The sequence below is a fragment of the Chlamydotis macqueenii genome, chromosome 2 (genome assembly GCF_036417535.1).
Source record: "Chlamydotis macqueenii isolate bChlMac1 chromosome 2, bChlMac1.mat, whole genome shotgun sequence".
In the NCBI taxonomy this organism is placed as follows: Eukaryota; Metazoa; Chordata; class Aves; order Otidiformes; family Otididae; genus Chlamydotis; species Chlamydotis macqueenii.
In genome coordinates, this window is record NC_141557.1 from 44,970,835 (window position 1) to 44,990,690 (window position 19,856).

The following is a 19,856-nucleotide window of genomic DNA, read 5'->3' on the forward strand; positions in this document are numbered from 1 at the left end:
AGACAGCATCAGTCCTGCCGAGTAAAATAGTTTCCCTTTTTTTTGCACACAGAAATGACCGCGGAAATCAAGTCACTGCAATGGGCAGAACTATCAGAATAATCTGTTTTCATGGTCTAAATGTTAGGTTAAGGTGTGCTATTTTTCTTCCTTTCTACTGAGCAATATAAACTGAATAAGTTCTAGCACAAGTAGCTTGCCCCAAAGATGTTGAAACAGCCACCAATCAACAAAGCTTATAACTTGTGTCAGAAAAAAATTAGGTCAGTCTCATTCACAAATAATATTTCCAAAATATTTTTATTTAGTCCTTTAGGTGACTCATGGCAATCTTCAAGTCTCTATTTTTGATCAAGATGCAAATGTTATGACTGTCATTTAGATGTTGACAACCCCTCTAGCGGGATTATTGCTTATATAGATTCCAGCTCAGGATTCTGACACTCACAGGCAGACCTCGGCATGCGGCAGTACCAGCATTTCTTTCCTCACAAGACAAAACTTAACCCAATACCTCAAACTGATTTAGAATCCTTGTGACAAAACCCTGCTTTGCATCCTTGCTAATCTAAATCAGTTGCACTGTTGTGGCCCAAGTCACTTTGAATTCGGTTTGACAACAGAGGAATATTTGGCTAGCTGTGCATGGTGTTAGATTCAAACACCCCAGAAGACAAAGTACATTGCCAGACAGAAAGAGGACAGAGTTTCACTTGTGTTTTCCTTCCAGTACATCTACCTTAAATTTCAATACTCTGTCTGTAACAGTCTTTCCATATACTAATCCTCCCTTCAAAAGAGAGCTGGATAAATTTTTAATATAAAATCATACATGTAATCCCTGCTATCTGTGATGTTTGACCCCCTGCTCTTTTTTTGGTGTGATAGGGCTAAAAAAAAAAAAAATAAAATAATTAAAAAAATCATTTATTGTAATTTAAAAAGAGTAATTGCAAAGTTGTCACCTTGAGAAAGGAAGAAACCACCAGCAGCTCACGCACTGGATGTCTCAACATTTTTCCTCTCTGATATTACACTAGCAAGAGCTTTCCCCCTTAAAATGAACCTCAGTAAGTTGCCAATAATCAGACCCACCGCTGTATCTGAATTAAATGCAGAGCGGTCTGAGTGAAAGCAGCACTGATGTCAAAGCAGCACCACCCCTGAGCAAGCGGCTTTGAGGAGACCCGCTTCCAAAGTTTCCAGTAGAACGGCGTTCCAACACAAAGTGCTGACTTGATGAAACCCAAAATATTCCACAGGAATGTGCTAATTCAATCAAAACTTTTGAAAGAGGACAGGCCGGCTCGCCAAGCCAGCCAACCAGTCTAGTGAGTCGACCGGCTCTTCCCAGCTCTCCAGGGTCACTGGCTTCCCCGTCTGGCCAGGGGCCAGGCGGCTAGTCCCTGCTCTCCGAGGGGCCCTTTAGTAATAACAAGGATAAAGTCTTACAAAGTGTTCCGAGAAACAAACAAAGGAATTTTAAAATGAAAAATCACAATTCCTTCAGAACTAACTGCAAGGTTTCTGCAACAAATGCAAACAATTCCTCTTGAAAAGCATCTAAAATGAGTGCCCCTAAAGGCACAAGTCTCTCCTGTGTCTCCTCAATTTTTATAAAACATCTTCCAGTGGGAAAAAAGCCTCAATACTGTAACAGCACAAAATGAAAAACAACTATAGTCGAAACCTAAACTTCACCAGATAGGTCTGATCATCAGCAAGGAGTTAAAGGCAAGTTGCTTCCAAAGCACCGAGTAAATTCAAGTAAATGCCCCTGCCTGACAAGACACAGGGCTGCCTCATAAGCGACACCTTGGGCAGAGCAGTCCCAATGTGGGCTCTGCGTAACTCACCACGCCAAACTTGAATGAGATGGTGCAAGGGGCCTCATTTAACACTCTGGAGAAGCTCAAAAGAGCACATGTGGCTATATAATATTTTAGCAGTGGTTTTCAAAAAAAAAGTCTGTCAACTAGCAAGTAACCCACTTTCTTCACAAAACTGGCTTTTGGCAACCTGTGGCTAACCAGTGCATGGACCTACTCTGTCTTCCCAGCAACTCAGCAAGTAACAGCATGAAAAGAGTTTTTAATTGCTAAAAAAAAAAAAAAACCCAAGGCTATTTGAGACAGCAACGCCAAACACCACAATGTTTTTGCACAATTCCATTCATTTCACAGCTTTTGTATAAAAATGCCTAGATGCTGGTTCATATGTGAGCACCACAAGTAGTTCAAGAGATGTGGAACGAAGTTCCACAGAAAAATGAAAGAGCCCTTTTCACATGCTAAATTGAGTCAGCAATGAGAACTCTGTCGTAGGCAAGTCACATGATTTTGAAAGAATAAGGCTAATAAAATATACTGTTTTATTTATATGAAAATCAACACAACATCCAGCATACAACTGGGACGAATTCATGACCACTCTCTTTCAGAAAAGACATGTAAATCAGACAGCTGCCAGAGTTTGCAGTTCACTGACCCTTCCTATTGCCAAATGCAACGCACAAAGGTAGCTCAGAAAGCAATTAGAGATTGGCTGGGAGGACTCATTATTTTTTTTCAAACTTCAAATCACAACTAAACAGTCTTCTAACATTTTTCTGGGGAAGACTGTGTGCCTCAGACTCACATTTAAAAAGAAAGAAGGTTTGTCTTCTCAGAATGACAAAATCAGTTTGATCCCTGCTGTTTCTTGGAAAGAAAAACAAATGCATTTATGGTATCATGAGGAAACATATCTAAAGCAGAACTAGACATAAGCACAGTTCAATCCAACTGATCAATTTTTAAACATCTCAGCATCTGCAAAGTCTAAGGTTCCTTTCAATTAATTGCAGCACAAAATTCAGAGAGAAAAAGATGGTGAGGGCGAAAAAAAAAAAAATCTCCTCATCATGGCAAACAGCAAAACACACAGGAAAAAAAAGCATGTATACAGACATTCATACACAATTCTGAGCTTGTAATCACGGCAGCATTAAGTTACCCATCTGCTAGTTAATTCTTTCATTAGCCTCATTAAAGGGATCACAGTCATACCACAAAGTAACAACTGAGCACTGCACAACTCCGAAGCCATGTCCTCAATTTCTTTGTGCTGCAGTAAATAACCAGCTATAGGCTATAATTTAAGATTTAGTCCATGACTCCGGGAGCTAATCAACTGGAGTTACAGGGATCAATGCACACTTCTATTAAGCGTTTTTGAGAACGAGACCATCCTTCTAAGTAAGTGTCTCGCTCAAACCAATCTATGTAATTTAGTAGTTTTCCCCTTTCAAGCTTATATAACCATTTCCTAGAATGGGTTTCTGAGGCTCTCTATACAGCAGACATGCTCTTAAATTGAGAAATGACATGTTGCTGGTAGTAACTCACATGGCATTGTTCACAACTGCTTTTGTCATGTTGCAGATAATCCAGAGAGTGGCTTCAGATGCCACTCCCAGGTTTTACTTCTGCTCATTTACATGGAAGCTTGTTGACTTAACAGACCACACAAAGGTAACAAGATGGCCCAAAGGCCATCTTCCAACCAGCAGTGTGCCAGCTGAGAGAAATAGTGCAGGAGGAAAAACCAAAACAAAACAAAAACAAAACCAGGGGTCTGAACATGGCACCATTGTGATGCAAATGAACATTATAAATGATACTGAGAGGTTACACTATGTAATTGCTGCACCTTTGAAAATTAGTCAGCTGAGTGTGCTTATAGGTACACGCAGGAAGCAGCAGGGGCAAAGGATTTCAGTCAGTCGACTCATAATTTGTGCACGTCCCATCAGCTGGATTACCGCCAGAGTTTGCTCTCTGCCAGCTTGCCTCCTCCTGCTCCACCCTGACTGATCTCAAGTGCATTAACCCTCCCTGACTGGGCTGACCAGCCTGCTTCTCCCTAATGTTCAACATCCCTCAGTACAGATTTCTAATCAACTTACATTGGAAAATGCTCAGTCCTGAATTAAAGAAGGCAAAACAAAGAGAAACAAATCCCCCTCTGTTAGATGAAGTCAACCTTCTCAAATATATGTGTGGTAACACCAGGAAAAAAAAAAAAAAAAATATATTTACCCTTCCCTAGTGCTCTGCTTTGAAATAGATTTCACAACTCTAAGTATATAATTTCAAATTATTTTTGCAATTAAGGGCCAGCACTACTGCTATCCAGACAAAGAATAAGTTGGGCCCAACTATCCTGCAAGATTTCTTCCAGAAAAAAAAAAAAGCCAGTGCAGGATACCATAACAGCAAGGTGCCAGGGGGGTCAAAAAGCCCATAACACTGCAGATTATTTATGCAATACCTAACTTATGTTGGAAGGGACCTCTGGACATCTTCCGGTCCAGCCCCTCACTCAAAGCCAGACTAAGGTTAGACTAAGTTGCTCAAGGCCTTGTTCAATCATTTTCTGATCATCTCCAAGGATGAAGGTTGCACAGTCTCTTCAGGTGCCTGCTGCTGTGTTTAACCACCCTCATTATGCAGCATTTCTACCTTACATTGAATCAGATTTTTCCCTGATGTAATTTGTGTCCACTGCCTCTCAACTTTTTGCTGTGCTCCTCCAAAAAGTGTCCAACTCCCTCTCTTCTACAATTTCTTTCTGATCACATTCTGTTGTCACATATTCCACATCTGAAGACTGGTGAGCAACAAGGTCATTCAGGAGGCACTGTAAGATTTCTGATGGTAGGGTACCTCTGCCAAAGTCGGCACTAAGATTTTCCAATTCGTAGTTTTCTAATACCTTTTTGTGTGCTTGCCATAGAACGGAGCGTCAGCCTAAGCGATGGTGACAGAAAGGTTTAATCCCAACAGTGGCAAGAGTCCTGTTTGCATTGCATCAAAGGTAGCCTAGAAGGAGAGCTTAGTAGCAGGGGGAAAAAAAAAAAACAGAGCTACTACAGGCAACTCACTTGACATGGGCAACTTTCACTAAAACAACAAATACATACATATCTACCAGTCCTTATGATGTATCACACACACAATCAGCTGAAGGAGAAAGTTCTTCAGCTCCTTCAAGAAAGGGTCACTTTCTTGAACAATGTGCAAATGCACAGTGCATGAAGTAACAGTCCTTAATAACGTTCCCAGAAGGAGACTTGATTGACCTACCTCACTACTTGATGTCATTAGATGAGAGGATGTTTAAGCTACGCATACCTCAAGTGGACACTAAACACATACTGACCAATATCTGAGCTTGTGGTAAAAAAAATGGAATTAACACGCTCAAATAAGAATAATTTTATATTTGCAGAACACGTTAACAGTGTAAATTGTATTGGCATGCAGCATAAAAAAAAATAAAATAAAAGACCACGTTGTTAGGAATTAATTTGAAAAAATAAACTACAAGAAAAACCATACATCACTTCTGAGTGCTCTGAACTAGTTACCAGAGTATCTTGTTACATAAAGAATTATTATCATTCTAATGTTTAAAATTAATAAATTATCAGCTTACTTCTTTCTTACCATTGTACGTTATCCTTGGTTTTGTCAAACACATCACAAGATGTAAATCCATTTCGTCAGAAGATACAAATTTTGAACATACAGGGCACTTGAATCCTATGGAAAATGAAAATATGTAAGTGTGGGTACATTCAACCACGTTGCAAATATGTACGTTCAAGCCAAAAAAAACTATTCTGCACACATTAAAAGAAAGGGGGGAAAAAAAATACCTGGCAGCTTTTCTGTTTTGACCTGACATTTTTTTACATGAATACAATTCCCTTGATTTCAAAAGATCTCAAAATGGACCGTTGTTTCTGCAAATTGATCTGTTGCCAATTGCAAACATGTCGGCACCTCTGGAATGCAAACTTTCCCAACAACTCTAAGAACAGTTTAAGACAGGAGCAAGGGGATAATATGACTACTAAAATAGAAATTAGAAATGTGTAGCAAACATAGCCATTAAAATCTGAACTTGGGTAGCAACCTTGAATTAACATCTTCATTTTTACCAGAAAGAGCACTGAAACTTTAACAAAGGATCTCAGTTCTACATCTCACCATGTAAGCTGCAGCATCTCTTACCAGTCTGGAGCACAGGGAAAACATTAACTCAGAGGTGTCGTCTCACCTACTGAATCACTAATATTTCCTGTAGCACTGAATTTGTTTGACTTCTCTCATCCTAGCCAAGCATAACCTTGTTTAGTTTTTGAGGTCACAGCCTGCGGCAATACGGGGTAAAGAATAATTAAGACAGTTGAGATTGTGATGCAACTGCATACTAGTCCATGACAAAACTGCTTCATACTTCACGTAATTACCAAAGACTGCAGTCTTCCAGTGAAAGAACAAGATTGGTTGGACAAGTTTTACAGTTCACAGAAAAGTCCGACTGATTTTGATCTGCTGAATAATTGACACGCAAACAAGAAAGAAAAAGCCACCAACAGGGATCTTGATGCGTAACAATTGTTAAGGAGTACACCTACAGGACAACCTACAGCAAAAATATCTAAATCCATGCTCAGTGCAAAGCCAGAATTTCTTTGATGCTGTTGAAAAGTAATGATGCAGACATGTATAAAAGGCCACTGCACCTTCCACCAAGATCCGCATCTGGGCCTGCTCCCCCATGTTTTACCTTGGTGCCCCTTGCTTTTGTACTTCTAACCTTGGGAGCCCACAATGAACCGAGTCAGTCAAGGATGACAAGCGACTTGATGCTGCACTTTCAAGTTACTGATGCCTGAGAATTTGGACCTTTACTGTTAATTATTACCCAGATGTAGATTAAGCAGCTAACCTGAAGCATTAGCACTTGATGTAAGTAATGCACTTTATTTATCAAGACGACGATTTTTACTTCTTTAGTGCAGCTAATAGGAAGCAAGTCAAAGCAGACAACTGGTAGCACCCAGGAGGAACTGAGCAGCAGCTGAGCACGTGTTGGAAACCACTTCCTGAGATAAAGTACAGTTCTGATTCTTCCCATTTTAGTCACAAGCAGTTCATACCTATTTCTTCTTGTGTCAGTCTTACATTTCAGTTTAATTATTACTATTCTCTATGTATTTGTAATCCTCCTCCCCAACCCAGATCTTTCTTTAGAAACAAGTTACAACCACAGGTTAATAAGCACAGAACAGCCAAACACATCATTTGGAAAAAAAAAAAAAAAAACCAAGTTGAAAGGATTAATTTACTTGTAGAAAGCTTTGTCAGTGACCCTTCAGCCACTGTGTAGCCTCCTTCCTCCAGGCTGCGTGACAACATGACTGAAATCGAAATTAGTATCTCAGTCCTCCAAACACACAAAGCCACACGTAACTGTTTCGTTACAGTTTTCTTCAAAAACTGACCCAGGGTAAATTTTCTCTTAACCTTTATCAGCCTAATGCAGCTGATTACTCTTAAGTCTAGTCAAAACCACCAAGACCCATGCATTATTCTCATTTATATGCTTCTATAAGGCATAATTGACACCATATTTTGATGTGAAAAAGCACATAACTTCCTTATACATTGCAGACCAAGTCCTGCCGTGCCAGAAGGGAGTGTTTGCATTACAGCAAGTTAACATCTATCTTCATGGCTAGTTAAGCACCGAGACAGTCATTAACAGATTCCCTTTGCTTTCTGGACAGAACCCTTCCAGTTTATTCTCTAGGGTCATCAGCACATCTAATTGGGAGTGACAGGGGGCAGAGAAAACCATCAATAGGTCTTTAGAACCATTGCTAAAGTTAACAGTGTTATTAAGAAGGTATATATCCCATGAAAGCTTAGAGGGAATACTTAAATCCAAATAAAATATTAGGGAGAGTTTGGGTAAATAATGGTGATGATGATAGTAACAGTAATAATGCTTTTACTTAAAAAAACATGCTTAAAGATAGACAGCTGTGAAAAATCTTTCTGGTTTTCCATCTAGATTATTCAGCTAAACGTGCTTATACTACCATGTACCTGCCCCTAAAGCTAGTAAACGGTCCGCATTCCAGCAATATAGCAAGTATTTTAACAATACAGTATCTTGTGGCTTGTCCAGTATCAAGGAGGATCTAAAGGTAATAGTTAAACAACGACAAATATGCTCCTGACACAGCAAGTCTGGATATCTGACGGCTGCAGCCCTACTCAGCCTGCACAACAGTACACTGAAAAGCTCAAGAAGTAGAAATCACACAACTTAGCTGCCAGTGGCAAAGGTATCTTGTGGAAAATATGTTCTTCAGTAACCACCATCAGCTGCATACCAGAGACTAGCATAACAGCAGAAAAACAGCCTTGAGCTTGCAACACTTGCTGAAACATTTTTCAAATACAAGTGAAATCCAACTTCTCATTCTTTCACAAAATTCTGCTGCAATAACCAGCTCCTGGGTTTAGCCATCTTCCCCAAGAGATGCACAGTGTAGGTTTTGTGTGATGGAAATTATAATTTCCAACTCCTTTAGTAATCCCAAAGAACAAATTATTTTGACTGTAGACACAATATTTACTTTATTTTTAACTGTATTTGAAAAACATTAATAAGTGAACAATCAGCAGCGTCCACAAGGCAGTTAAAGGTCCTTAAAAGAAGCCGGTATTTTCCCACCTTTCCTCAAATCAGAAGGCAATAGTTTCACGACCCAGTTTACAATTAAGTACTCTGTAAGAACAAAGACTCTATTGTACCACTGCCCAGCAGGCTACCAACATTTATAGCCTATGTTTGTTTTCACCATCAGTTTCAAGGAACAATTCTGGTAACCTGAAGAAAGTTTCACATGACTCTAACAATCAGCAACAGGTAAAAAATAACTTGCTCTCTACATGACTTGTTTTACTGAGTTTTGCAGAGAAACAATGCATTCACAGACATCTGGACGATAAAGTGGAAGTAGTCATCAGATGAGGTGGCGTCATGTGAAGTGTCCTCTAAAAACTACAAAACTCAACTACTTTCTCATTCTCTTTACAAGGAGAGTCAAGAAATAATGTACAGTTCTAAGCAAAAAATCCAGCTCTTACAAAGGTGTTGGTTTCACAGCATCCCTTATCCTCACCCAAGATAAGGAACTATCACTGTTCTATTAGGGTCATCACTGTTTGTCAGCATGCCACAGCAAAGCTGTCCTTCCTTCTCCCACAGCAGAGAGAGCATTGCCTGTGATACAACCTAAGATGGCGAAGAATGACCTCTCACCCCATTCTCTTTCTGTATAGCAGGAAAGAACTGAGCACCAAAACTGAGCAAGCACAGACCTCTAGTTGACTTTAGCAACTGCATGCTTAAGAGGCAGGAAGACAAATTCTTACAAGCTCCCATCATCTAGTTTCACAACCCTGACTACAATACTGAAAGTAAAACATTACTTAAAACAAACCCATAATCCTCGAAAAGAGTACAATTACAAGAAAAGAGAGATAGAACAGAAAGTTGCAGTATGGCTACTAGAAAATGCCAAGATGGCACAGAAAGTTTGAAATAACTAAATCTGCATAAGTAGCAGGTCTTAAATACAGCAAATTCTCTCTCTCATTCTCTTGAATGTATCACTTTGTTCAGACTCTGCTGTCTTCTGCAAATGAACCTCCAGTTTGCCAAGAATTCCCATCTTCTCTCACATCCACCTACCAAACTCATAACTTTAATCTCTGGCAGGCTTGGAAACTACCCACAGGGAGACGTTGATGGGTGATCACTCGCTCTATCTGTACCAATTTCAACCTTTCATTGATATCTTACTGTATTTGCCTTGCTTTCCAAACATCGGACACTTAACTTGCAGTTCAGTGCGCAGTGAAGCAAACAAAAACCATTCAACAAATAACAAACTCCTGGACTTCCAATTTCTGCAAAATCATGTTGGCACTCCTTCTGGAATATCTACTTTGTGGTGGGGAAAAAAAAGAGCTAAGAGCGTCCAGACAATACAGCGCACATTGTCACAGAACTGCAGATAAAGGAAAGATGTTAAAGCAGTATTAGACTTGCATAGGAGAAGGGATGATCCTTTTGGTCCATATTAAACAGTTGTAGCAAGAAATAACCACAAATAAAATCTGCACCAATGCAAAACACTGCATCAGTCTGATCAGAGTAACCCTTCAGCAGAAAACATCTCAACTGGAACATTGCCAAAACCAAACTAAAAGTATAACGAGACCAGCTGTTCTTTTAAAATAACTATGCAACGTCTTAGTATTTTAAGTTTTTGTATCCTTGTGTTTTCAAGTAAGACAAATAAATCAATCTCGGTTTACATTTAAAGAAGTCATAAGAAAAGATAAATCCTTGCATACACATACTTTTCTAATATGCATTTGACAATACGAAGCCTGAACAAATGTTACTTACGTACTTGCGCTCGTTCTTCGGTACTTAGAAAAATAAGTATAGACAATCTGGAAGCACAGCATCCAGTAAACATGATGGCATGAGGGTGGTATTCAAGATTACTGTCACACAAATAAAGCCTGCACAATGATGCTAACAAAACAACACAAATAATCCCCTCCCCTCAATAAGCAGAAAAGACTTCACATAATCAGAGAAAGATGTTAGAAAGGACCTCAAGAGATCACCAAGCCTATCCCATACTGGGAAACTGGGTTAAATGTACTTAGAAGATTTAATCTGCACTTAAAAATCAACTAGTGAAAGATTTTACAGACAACCTACAATGCTGATCAGCTATTCCTAGGCAGCTAGAAAAATCTTCCCTAATCGCTAATCTGGCAGCCTTCACTTTCAAAACAGGTTGATTACTCTTATGTGTTCAGTAGACATGGAAAACAGTTGGTAACTGTCCTCAGTATAAAAAATATGTTCACACTGGAAAATGTGCATCCTTCACCTTCTTCCCCTAGCCTGAAAAATACTGAGTTACTCTAATCTTTTCTCACAGGCCCTGATGTCTAAACTTTTATTCCTATTGCTGTCCTCTGGACTCTTTCCAGCCTTAACATATTGCATTGCCAAGAACTGGGCAGAGGTTTCAGGCTAAGACATCACAAGCTCTAAGCAAAAATAAAGTTACCTATCACATCGTTCGGTTACACGAGGTGTTGAATATATATAGAATATATAGAGAGTATATAGGTCTATCTACACATAGAAATATCTCTTATCTGTGTGCATATACACGTACATTTTTAAACAAACCAGCAGATTATTAGCTTATTCCTCTCATGACCTATAACAATCCCTAAATCTTCAGCAGAACTGTTACTAGCCAGGTCCCAATTTTTAGTGGTATGTTTTATTTCGCCTCACATTTAGTAATTCTCAATTGTATTTTTTAATCAATTCTGAACACTTTTGTAACGTGCCAAAAACAATTATGAATTCCAATTTTGCCCTCCATAGTGCTTTCAAATCATACAAGCTTGGTATTATATTTGGCATTATATTTCCTTTTTCAAAGTGCCCATCCTCTGGGGAAGAAAAAAAAAATAAATAAAAAAAGCATGATTGAAAATGGACTCAAAGTAGACCACTGTGATACTTTATTTGAATTGCTCTTCCTAGAGCAGCCACAGGATTTTTTTTCCAACTATTTCAGCATCCGCCTACTTTTTCACCTAGACCATATTCTCCAAGTTTGCTAATGAGAATATAAAGCAGAACAGCGTAAACATTTTAGTAAAGTCAAAGTATAATGCCTCTACTTCTTCCTTTTATATTCAGCTGTGTAGAGGATTATGAAGCGAGATTGTAAGAATGGCAGAAAGACAGATGGAAATAATTCAGATTTTCGGTGAAGTAACAACAGTCCTGGTCAAGTCAAACTTCTGTTACTCCCTTCTTCTGTAAAATTAATTTGTAAAACTTAAAGAAAAAAAAGTTCCAGTAAAGACTGCATGGTCTGTCAGAGTTATGTGGCGACAGCATTCTCTCTTCCCTTCTCCTCAGACAGCTGAAACGTAAAGACAGAATGAGTAATTCCTTAAGCTCAAAACCATGAAGTTCTGTTCATGGAAGCACACTGCTTTAACCCAGCTAACATCTTACCTGGCAACTCTACCCCTACCATCAAAGAGAATATGAAGATCATTTTGCACTAGATTCAAGAACAGAGAGCTTACATTTTTTAAATGTCTTTAAGTTAGAATGTAAAAGAAAAAAAAAGCATTACCAATTCCCAGGGAACCCTCAACATAAGAATTTCTAGGTGCTGTAGCTCCCAATACAAACGGCTACTTGGAGAAAGTTTGCCATTTTATGTACAGAAGATTTTTATTAAGGCAGAAAGTGTCTCGGTGAAGAGACACGTAGTTCTCTAGCTTCCATCCTTCCTTATGCTGTCAACGGCCTAAGCCAGGAGAACATAGCACCATATGGAAAGACTTCTGGAGACAATAAATACAATCATTAAAAGAGAGAAAAAAAGCCCTGTGTTGAAATATCTTGCAAACCAAAAGATGAAATTACAGGTGAGAAAGACCTGTGGAAAAACTGATTTCACCTCTTAATACAAAAATAAGAACGGTTGTTATTAGAGGAAGAGCTTTATAAGAGTAACATTTTAGACTGATTGAAGCACCCAACAAATGGAAGAGGAAAGACCTTCTTAGCTCCACCTGTGTTTGCGGGTGGGTGTTACCCTGCCATCCCATCATTCATAGGGTCTGTGGTCAAGGTAGATGAGAGACTGCTCAAGTCCTCTTCATCCAGACTTCTAGAGTCTTTGCACTTTCAAACTGACAAGCACACAAGCAAGAATAGTTTTTAAAGCCACTTGAAAGCTATTAACTCACTCTTTCACTTACTACTTTATTAACTGCATTTCAGACATGTCACAAGTTTCTCCACAGAACAGAAGCAACTGAAGACAGATACGTGTGAATATAAACTTATGCTGGGAGTTGCATTTGGTAGATTTAAAGGTACGAGCAAGAAAATTTTCCTCCCTCTCTCCTGTCTATTCATTGTCAGATCTCTGGCAAGTAGAGATAAGGGCAAGGTCTCCTTCTAGCTACACTGGCAGTGTAACATCAGTAGTATGGGAGGAAACTAGCCCTTATAACCATTTCAGAGGCTTCTGTACACAAGTGGGGCTCTTACCACTCTGGAGAAATCTTGTGGAGCTGTGTGGAGGACAGCAAAGTTGTCTGAATACACAGGTAAGCCAGGCTGGATGCATTTTGGAGCCCCATCAACAACCTTATTCAGAAAGCAAGCAGCCAGAAAGCATGGTCAACAGTTTGGGGCACATACGTATTTTATTTACACATGGCAAGAAAGATTAACCTGTCAAACAAGCTTGGTTCTTGCATTACCAGATGATGACAAATAACTCACTGTAAGTCACCTTGGAGGTCTGAAAACTTTATGCAAATGAAATGCCTTAAGACTTTGACATTAGAGATATTACATATTCCCTTTGCTTTTTAGCTCTTAACTCATCTATCACAGTTCAAGGAGGAAGAATTCTCTCTCATTCTTAGTGTCTCCTGAACCTACACTTTTTTTTTCCTTAATTTTCCTACTCCTTCCATTTTCTCTCATTGCCTGTAGCAATATTTTTCTCAAACACCTGAAAGAAGTCTTTCCACGCATCATTTCACAATTAAAGTTGAGGAAGACAAACAGAATAACGGTGTTCTACTGCAGAAGTAGGCTATTCTAGAGTAACAAAATTTGGCAAGACTACTAAAAATTTTTAAGTACAGGGAACCAGTTTGTCTACATTCTCCTCCCCTCCTTCACACTGTCAATAAAGCCACTACTTTCAAAATATAATAGGGTTAATGAGAATGTTTCCATTAGAAATCACATCATTTAAAAGGAAGTATAGGAAGAGCTGCTCCAAGATAAGAAGAAAGAATGAAGTCCTGCTTTTTGAAAATACACAGATGTAAATATCTTGAAAACTTGTACTGCACAATGCAACAAATCTGATTAAAATTATGTGAAGCATGATAATAAGAGAGGAGAGGGTGGCCATACCATGCTGAGAGTATATTTAATGATAGCTAAAAGGGAAGAAGTATGATGTGAAAATGGCTGAATAATGGTTGACAAGGATGACTAAACTGAACATGTGAAACAGAGCATCTTGTCGGATGCAGAGAAGTCTTCTGAGCAAACTGGCCAAAATGCATATGAGGTCTTACGAAAAAAAGAAATGGGAAAGACAAACTAAACACTGCACTTGAAATGCAGCAGACAGGAACAAAGGAGCCAGCCCCAGGAGAAGGCAGCATCTTAGAAGACAGCACAGATAATGATGCTGCTTGAAAGCATGCAGAAGACAAAGTCTCTCCAAGAATCTGAAAACTGTTACTCTACTACACAAACAAGGCGATAATGGACACCTGAGAAAGCATAGCATTTACAGACAACCGGTCTGTTGTCTACAAAGTTTTTACCAAAGTAAGTGAGGGTAAAAAAAAAAAAAAAAAAAAAAAGAAAAAAGAAAAAAGAAAAGAAAAAAAAAAAAGAAAAAAGAGTCCCCACTAAGGCAAAACTTTGTGAAGTCTGATTTAGTTGAAATACTTACCAAAAACCTACTTGTTCCTGCAGAAATAGAGGTAGCAGTGACAAAGAAAAAAGGGGAAAATCAATCAATGACAAAAAGTCAGAGTACAAAATATTAAAGATTACAACTGGGAAGAACATATTTAAATAAAAAGTTAAATTATTATGTGGGATGTTCTCAGGAGTTTAAATATTAATTCTAAACATAATAAAGTCATTTTTTCAACAGCAACATTAAATTATACATCAAAAGTAGTTATAATTAAATTTATCATTCAGTATAACAGAAAAATGATACCTATTAAAAGTACAGTTTCAAGAAAGTCAAGGACAAATGTTTCAAAGCATACTTGTTGTGCTTTTAATCTCATTTTTTAATCACACATACAATAATTTTCATTACCTAAGCAGAACAGTAGACTTTCCTGTGTTAGTATACTTCATATTTTCCCTCTTTAGCTCTCACAATAACAGTGCTCCACAGAATGCACCAGTCTCCCAATTCTGCAGGGAAATATCAAACCTGTGGACTAATTTGCTTCCATTCACTTGAAACTGCTGAGAGTAAAGTAAGTATGGTTGTTGGTTTGTTTATTTATTTGGGGTTTTGGGTTTTTTTCCCAGGGTCAAGGTACGACTTATGAAAAAGGACTGAGCTTAGCAGAAGAGTCCGGGCTGAAAAATATCATTGATCTTCAGCAAAAAGGAATTTTGCTTATCATAAAGCAGCCTTTCATTTTTAAATAGAAAATTAAACTAAGATAAGTTCATTCTGCACTGACCCTTCTGCTCTTCCAATTGGTAAAATATTTACCTTAGTGTATGAACTACTGCAGAAACTAGGATGTAGATTCATAAGAAGTCAGACTTTTAACAGAATAATTAAAGAGAATCTTACAAAATGGGGAGAAAACCAAGGATTACAAAACAATTTCAGAAAGGTGTACACTAGAATTAGATCATTTAAATCCTTCAGTATTAACAGAATTTAAGTGTTCAACATGAATTATTTACAAATTTTGATAAAATGTGAGGGCAGTTTCTAAAGTTTGAATGATACATATTTATGTACTATAATAATTAGTTTTGCAAAAGTTCCTATTTCTAAGAGACAACCTTTTAATAACATTTGGGGATGTACCATAGTGAAGAAAACACGCAAAATGCCTAATAAGAAGATGCATAGTTAGTTCACAAAAACATAGAACTGAAGAAGAACTTGAAGAAATAACCCCCCAACCAAGTTTTCTAACTACTGTCAGTAAAAGCTGGAGAAAAATCAAGCTATTGACTTCCATGCTTTAAACAGATCAGTCATGACAGATCTGTCTATATTTACAGTCTTGTACCTATATTAAGAGGGTACCTAGCACCCATACCATATTCTGCAAAATCTTACAGAACTTTAATAAGAAAGTGGTGTTGAGTTTTGTTTGGGTTTTTGTGTGGTTTTGTTTTGTTTTCTTGTTTGTTTTTGAAACAACTGACTAAAGAGCAAACACAGTTAGTGCTCCTATTGCAGGATGTCCTTATAAGATCAGGATCATAGCGTGCCAAATGCTGCAAATATGTTCACATATATGTATTAGTCTCTCCTCCAAAGAGCTTACACTCTAAAATAGACAGGAAAAAGCAATGGTTGCAATGGGAGCAGTGTTTCTATTACATACTTTAGAAAGGCAGTAAGAAACTTGCCCTAGCTTACACAGAAAGACAAACAATTCTCATAAGTCTCTAGGTGTCACCTTATATAAGAATGCTATTTGCCCACAATGACATTGAAACAAGGGTCACAGAAAAAGCAAATAATGACATAAATGTGCTCTGCCTTTCCATGTAATGCTGCCTTCTTAACCAGAGCCTAACCTAATGAGTTAGCAAGGCTCTACCACCTGTTCCTAAAACCACAGTGAAAATATAAAGAATAAAATGCTCAAGGAAAAAAAAATAATCTGGTTTTGAAAGAAGAAAAAAGCTCTTTAGAACAGCTCTTGAGGGCAGCATAAAGAATGCCAGAGTTTGAGCCTTCACTCCTCTCAGCTCATGTACCTGTTCATCCCTTCACCTTCCTTCTGTCTCTTGGCAGCACCACCTCCTCGGCTCTTGCTGCCCCTTCCTGCGCGTGCACATCAGTCCGTGGGGACCAGCCCAAGCAGGCTGGACTCTGAGCTGTGCCAGTGGTATACTGGAGCAGCCTACTGCACCTTGCTGTATCAGCCAGCCTGCCTGCAGCACATAAAACAATTCAGAGACTGATAGGATCAAAAGAGCAGCTAGAGGGCAAAGACCAGTAAGGTGCATTTACGTAAACCCTTCCATGATATAAACAAAACAAACAAAAACTCCACACCAAAAACCTGCGGATTTCTAGAAAAAGAGACAAACTAATGAAGGATGCACCCCAAATGTGTATTATATACATACTTCAGCAGCAAACAATGTACTTAAAAAACAAAAACAAAAAACCCCCCAAACCAAACTTCCATGATGCACGTTAAGTAATTTATGCATCTTCCATCTCTTCAGAAGTCTGAAGTCCTGATGTAAGACTACTCAAGACTCCTACTACGACCCCAATGCCAAAATTATTAGAGACACAGATTTATATCTATTCTCATTGTAGCCTTTCATTCTAGGTTGAAAAAAAATTCACAGAAGATTTTGAGAAGTTGTTAAAGAAACAACAGTTCTCAAAAGGCACTTTCAGTTAAACAAACAATTCTCCAAGCAAGAAAGACTTTATACTGCTAAGTATTTGGCTACTGAATTGTCTCGTCGTTACTTTTCACAGACCAGGTTTTAAGAACTGCAGAGAATTAAGATCATTTATAAGAATTTTTCTGTTTCAAATTAGATCTCCTTTATCTAAGGAACATTAGTCCTTCAACAAGACTTCTGTTTCAGTAGACAGAAGATGTACTTTCAATGTCTTACAAAATAAAAATCTCCATGATGCTCTTGAAGAATAACTCTCTCACACTTAAACCTTGTTACCAGTTTTCTAGAAGGATTTCTTATTCTGAATTTTAGGAGAGGTCAAAGTAGCTGTTTTCCACATGGACACTAGCTTAAATCCACTCCTTACATTATAGGAGAAGCCCTCAGAAGGGAAGTCCATCACATGCAGGTGAATGCAGGAACAGCAACTGGAATAAATTTCACAGTATGGCCATCAACAAATTAATGAGATTAAGCCAGGCATAAGTCATGAGCTCTGGTGAAAAGACAGACTTGTTCCAGTTCTTCCATAGTAAACTCTATCCATATTAAAGACTACTGAGAAGTGAGCCACAGGCATATAAAAGACAGCCTCTGCTTCTAGGCTTTTTTGTTTCATCAAGCACTTTATTTTAAAATTTGCCTTTAACTACCATTTTCAGGAACACCTAATAAAAGCTCCCAAAGGATGCCCCATATTCCTGTTGGTCATCACAAAAGCACACTCTTCCTCTCTCTAGTGGAGGTCTTGCTGTACCTGTCCTTCACTGCAGTTGGATCAAATCAGAAATTAGTAAACTGGGAGATGCGCCAATAAGAGAAACCTTCTTTTATTGGTTTTTCCTTGAGAAGAAGCAATACTCAATACAATTCCTGGGTTTGTGCAGCAAGAATACCATTTAAACATTTAAACTTAGGTCTTTGCTTTCCAGAACTGTATAGACATTGTACCATTCATTCTATTAATACTATAATCTGCAACAGCAGTTTCTGGTTTGGAAGACATCTCCCCAGGGCAGTAGGCAGGCTCCAGAAGATTAACAGCTGTCTAATCTTTCAGGGAGACCCTCCAGCTCTAGGCTGAAAAACAAGTGATTGCTGAACTTGTTCTGTGACTTTAGCCTGACATGCTGTCTGTCCGGCACTCTCCACAGAACGTGGTACGACAGACTGAAATTCTGCTCTTTGTGTAAAACCAATTCTTAGCTAAACCTGTATCAAAACTGTTCAGCTGGCCTAAATATGACCAAAGGAAAAAAAAAAACAGATTCAGTTAGAAGGGTTACGTCACACATAGGGGAATACAAATGTTTTATACACATGTATATGCTTCTGGGGAGAAGTCAATGTAAATATGGAAATTGCCCTCCTTCACTATTGCATAGGTAGGACGATTTTTGTTGATATCAGAGACATTCAAAACATTGAAAATTAAGCTCTTAGGTAAGGAAGGGAGTTCACAACACGCAACAACATCTTTACAATGACTTCCATAAAGAAAAATAAAAACTTCAACTCACTCATCAGGTGTACATGCAACAAAATTCCTACAAGTTGCGCTAAATCTTGAGATGGACTAATTTTGTTATGCTGTCATCTAGACGCTCTAGAACCATACAGTGACAGATTCAAGTGGAAAAAAAAAGTTCATTTAAGCTCTTAAAAAAATAAATCAAATGTTTCAGATGCATTTATGTCAATTTACCAGATTACTTAACCTACAACATAGGTGGGACTACAAATTCTGCAGTATGTTATTGTTGCTCTTGACCTACCCCGGTATCTTACAAAGTTGAGGCTAGTACCATCCAGCAAAATGAAACAGCAAGCCTTTTGGAATAAATTCAAAGTACTAAAAGGACAATACAGTCTTATAATTTATTAATATTCTGGCAAGAATATGTATATACAAATCTGAGTTTTTTAAATCAATTTGGACAAAAATTCTGATATCAAATGTATGGACAGCTACAAAGTTTTCACTTTTTTTTTTAAATAGACAAAACTGCTTGCACGTAAGTGATTTATAAAAGATATAGGAACATCTTCTAAAGTATCAGTTATGACAACTTTTATTATCAATTCATATTCCCTCAGGGACAGTTTTACAGAAAGAAATTGAAATTGAGGCAAGGAAGAAAACCTCTTAGAAAACTACTAGCTTTTGTCTTGCACTGGCTAACCTGTTAAAATAGGTTTTTAATGTATTTAAATGTAAATTGTGGGTTCCACCCTAAATGGTGTCCCCCTCATCCAAGCAAATACAAATACTGTTTCATGGACTATCCAATCCCCATATGTTTCTGTAATGACTTAGGGAATAAATCATTCTTATATCAAACCTAAGGAATCAGAATACCACAGAAATAACTTCTAGAATGTGACTTCAATAAAAACCTTCAACTTAAAAATTGTGTTTTATATATATATCACCTCTCCAACGAAGCAAGTTTAAGCACGGGGAAAAAGAAAAGAAAGTGGAATGCAACCCCGCTAATGATCCAACAGCTCGCCACAGATCGCAGATACGTGGCAACATGGCAGAGGTCCAACCTAAACAAAGCAAAGTTACCCATAAGCTAGGGACAATTGGTTTGGAAATATAGCTTTTCCAGGACACTGAGAAAATTCTAATACTAATTTTATTTAAAGATGGTATTTCCATTTTTCATTTAGAAGGTGAAATGCAT

General features: G+C 38.1%; 1 protein-coding gene across 1 annotated transcript in view; it reads right to left on the reverse strand.

Annotated features, from left to right (window-relative positions):
• The window catches only part of ZNRF2 (zinc and ring finger 2), a 56,383-nt gene that overhangs the window by 19,436 nt on the left and 17,091 nt on the right, over positions 1–19,856 (reverse strand). Inside the window, exon 2 of the mRNA XM_086742778.1 lies at positions 5,490–5,585. Within this exon, the coding sequence (XP_086598904.1) occupies positions 5,490–5,585 (96 nt within the window). The remainder of the gene's footprint in view (positions 1–5,489; positions 5,586–19,856) is intronic.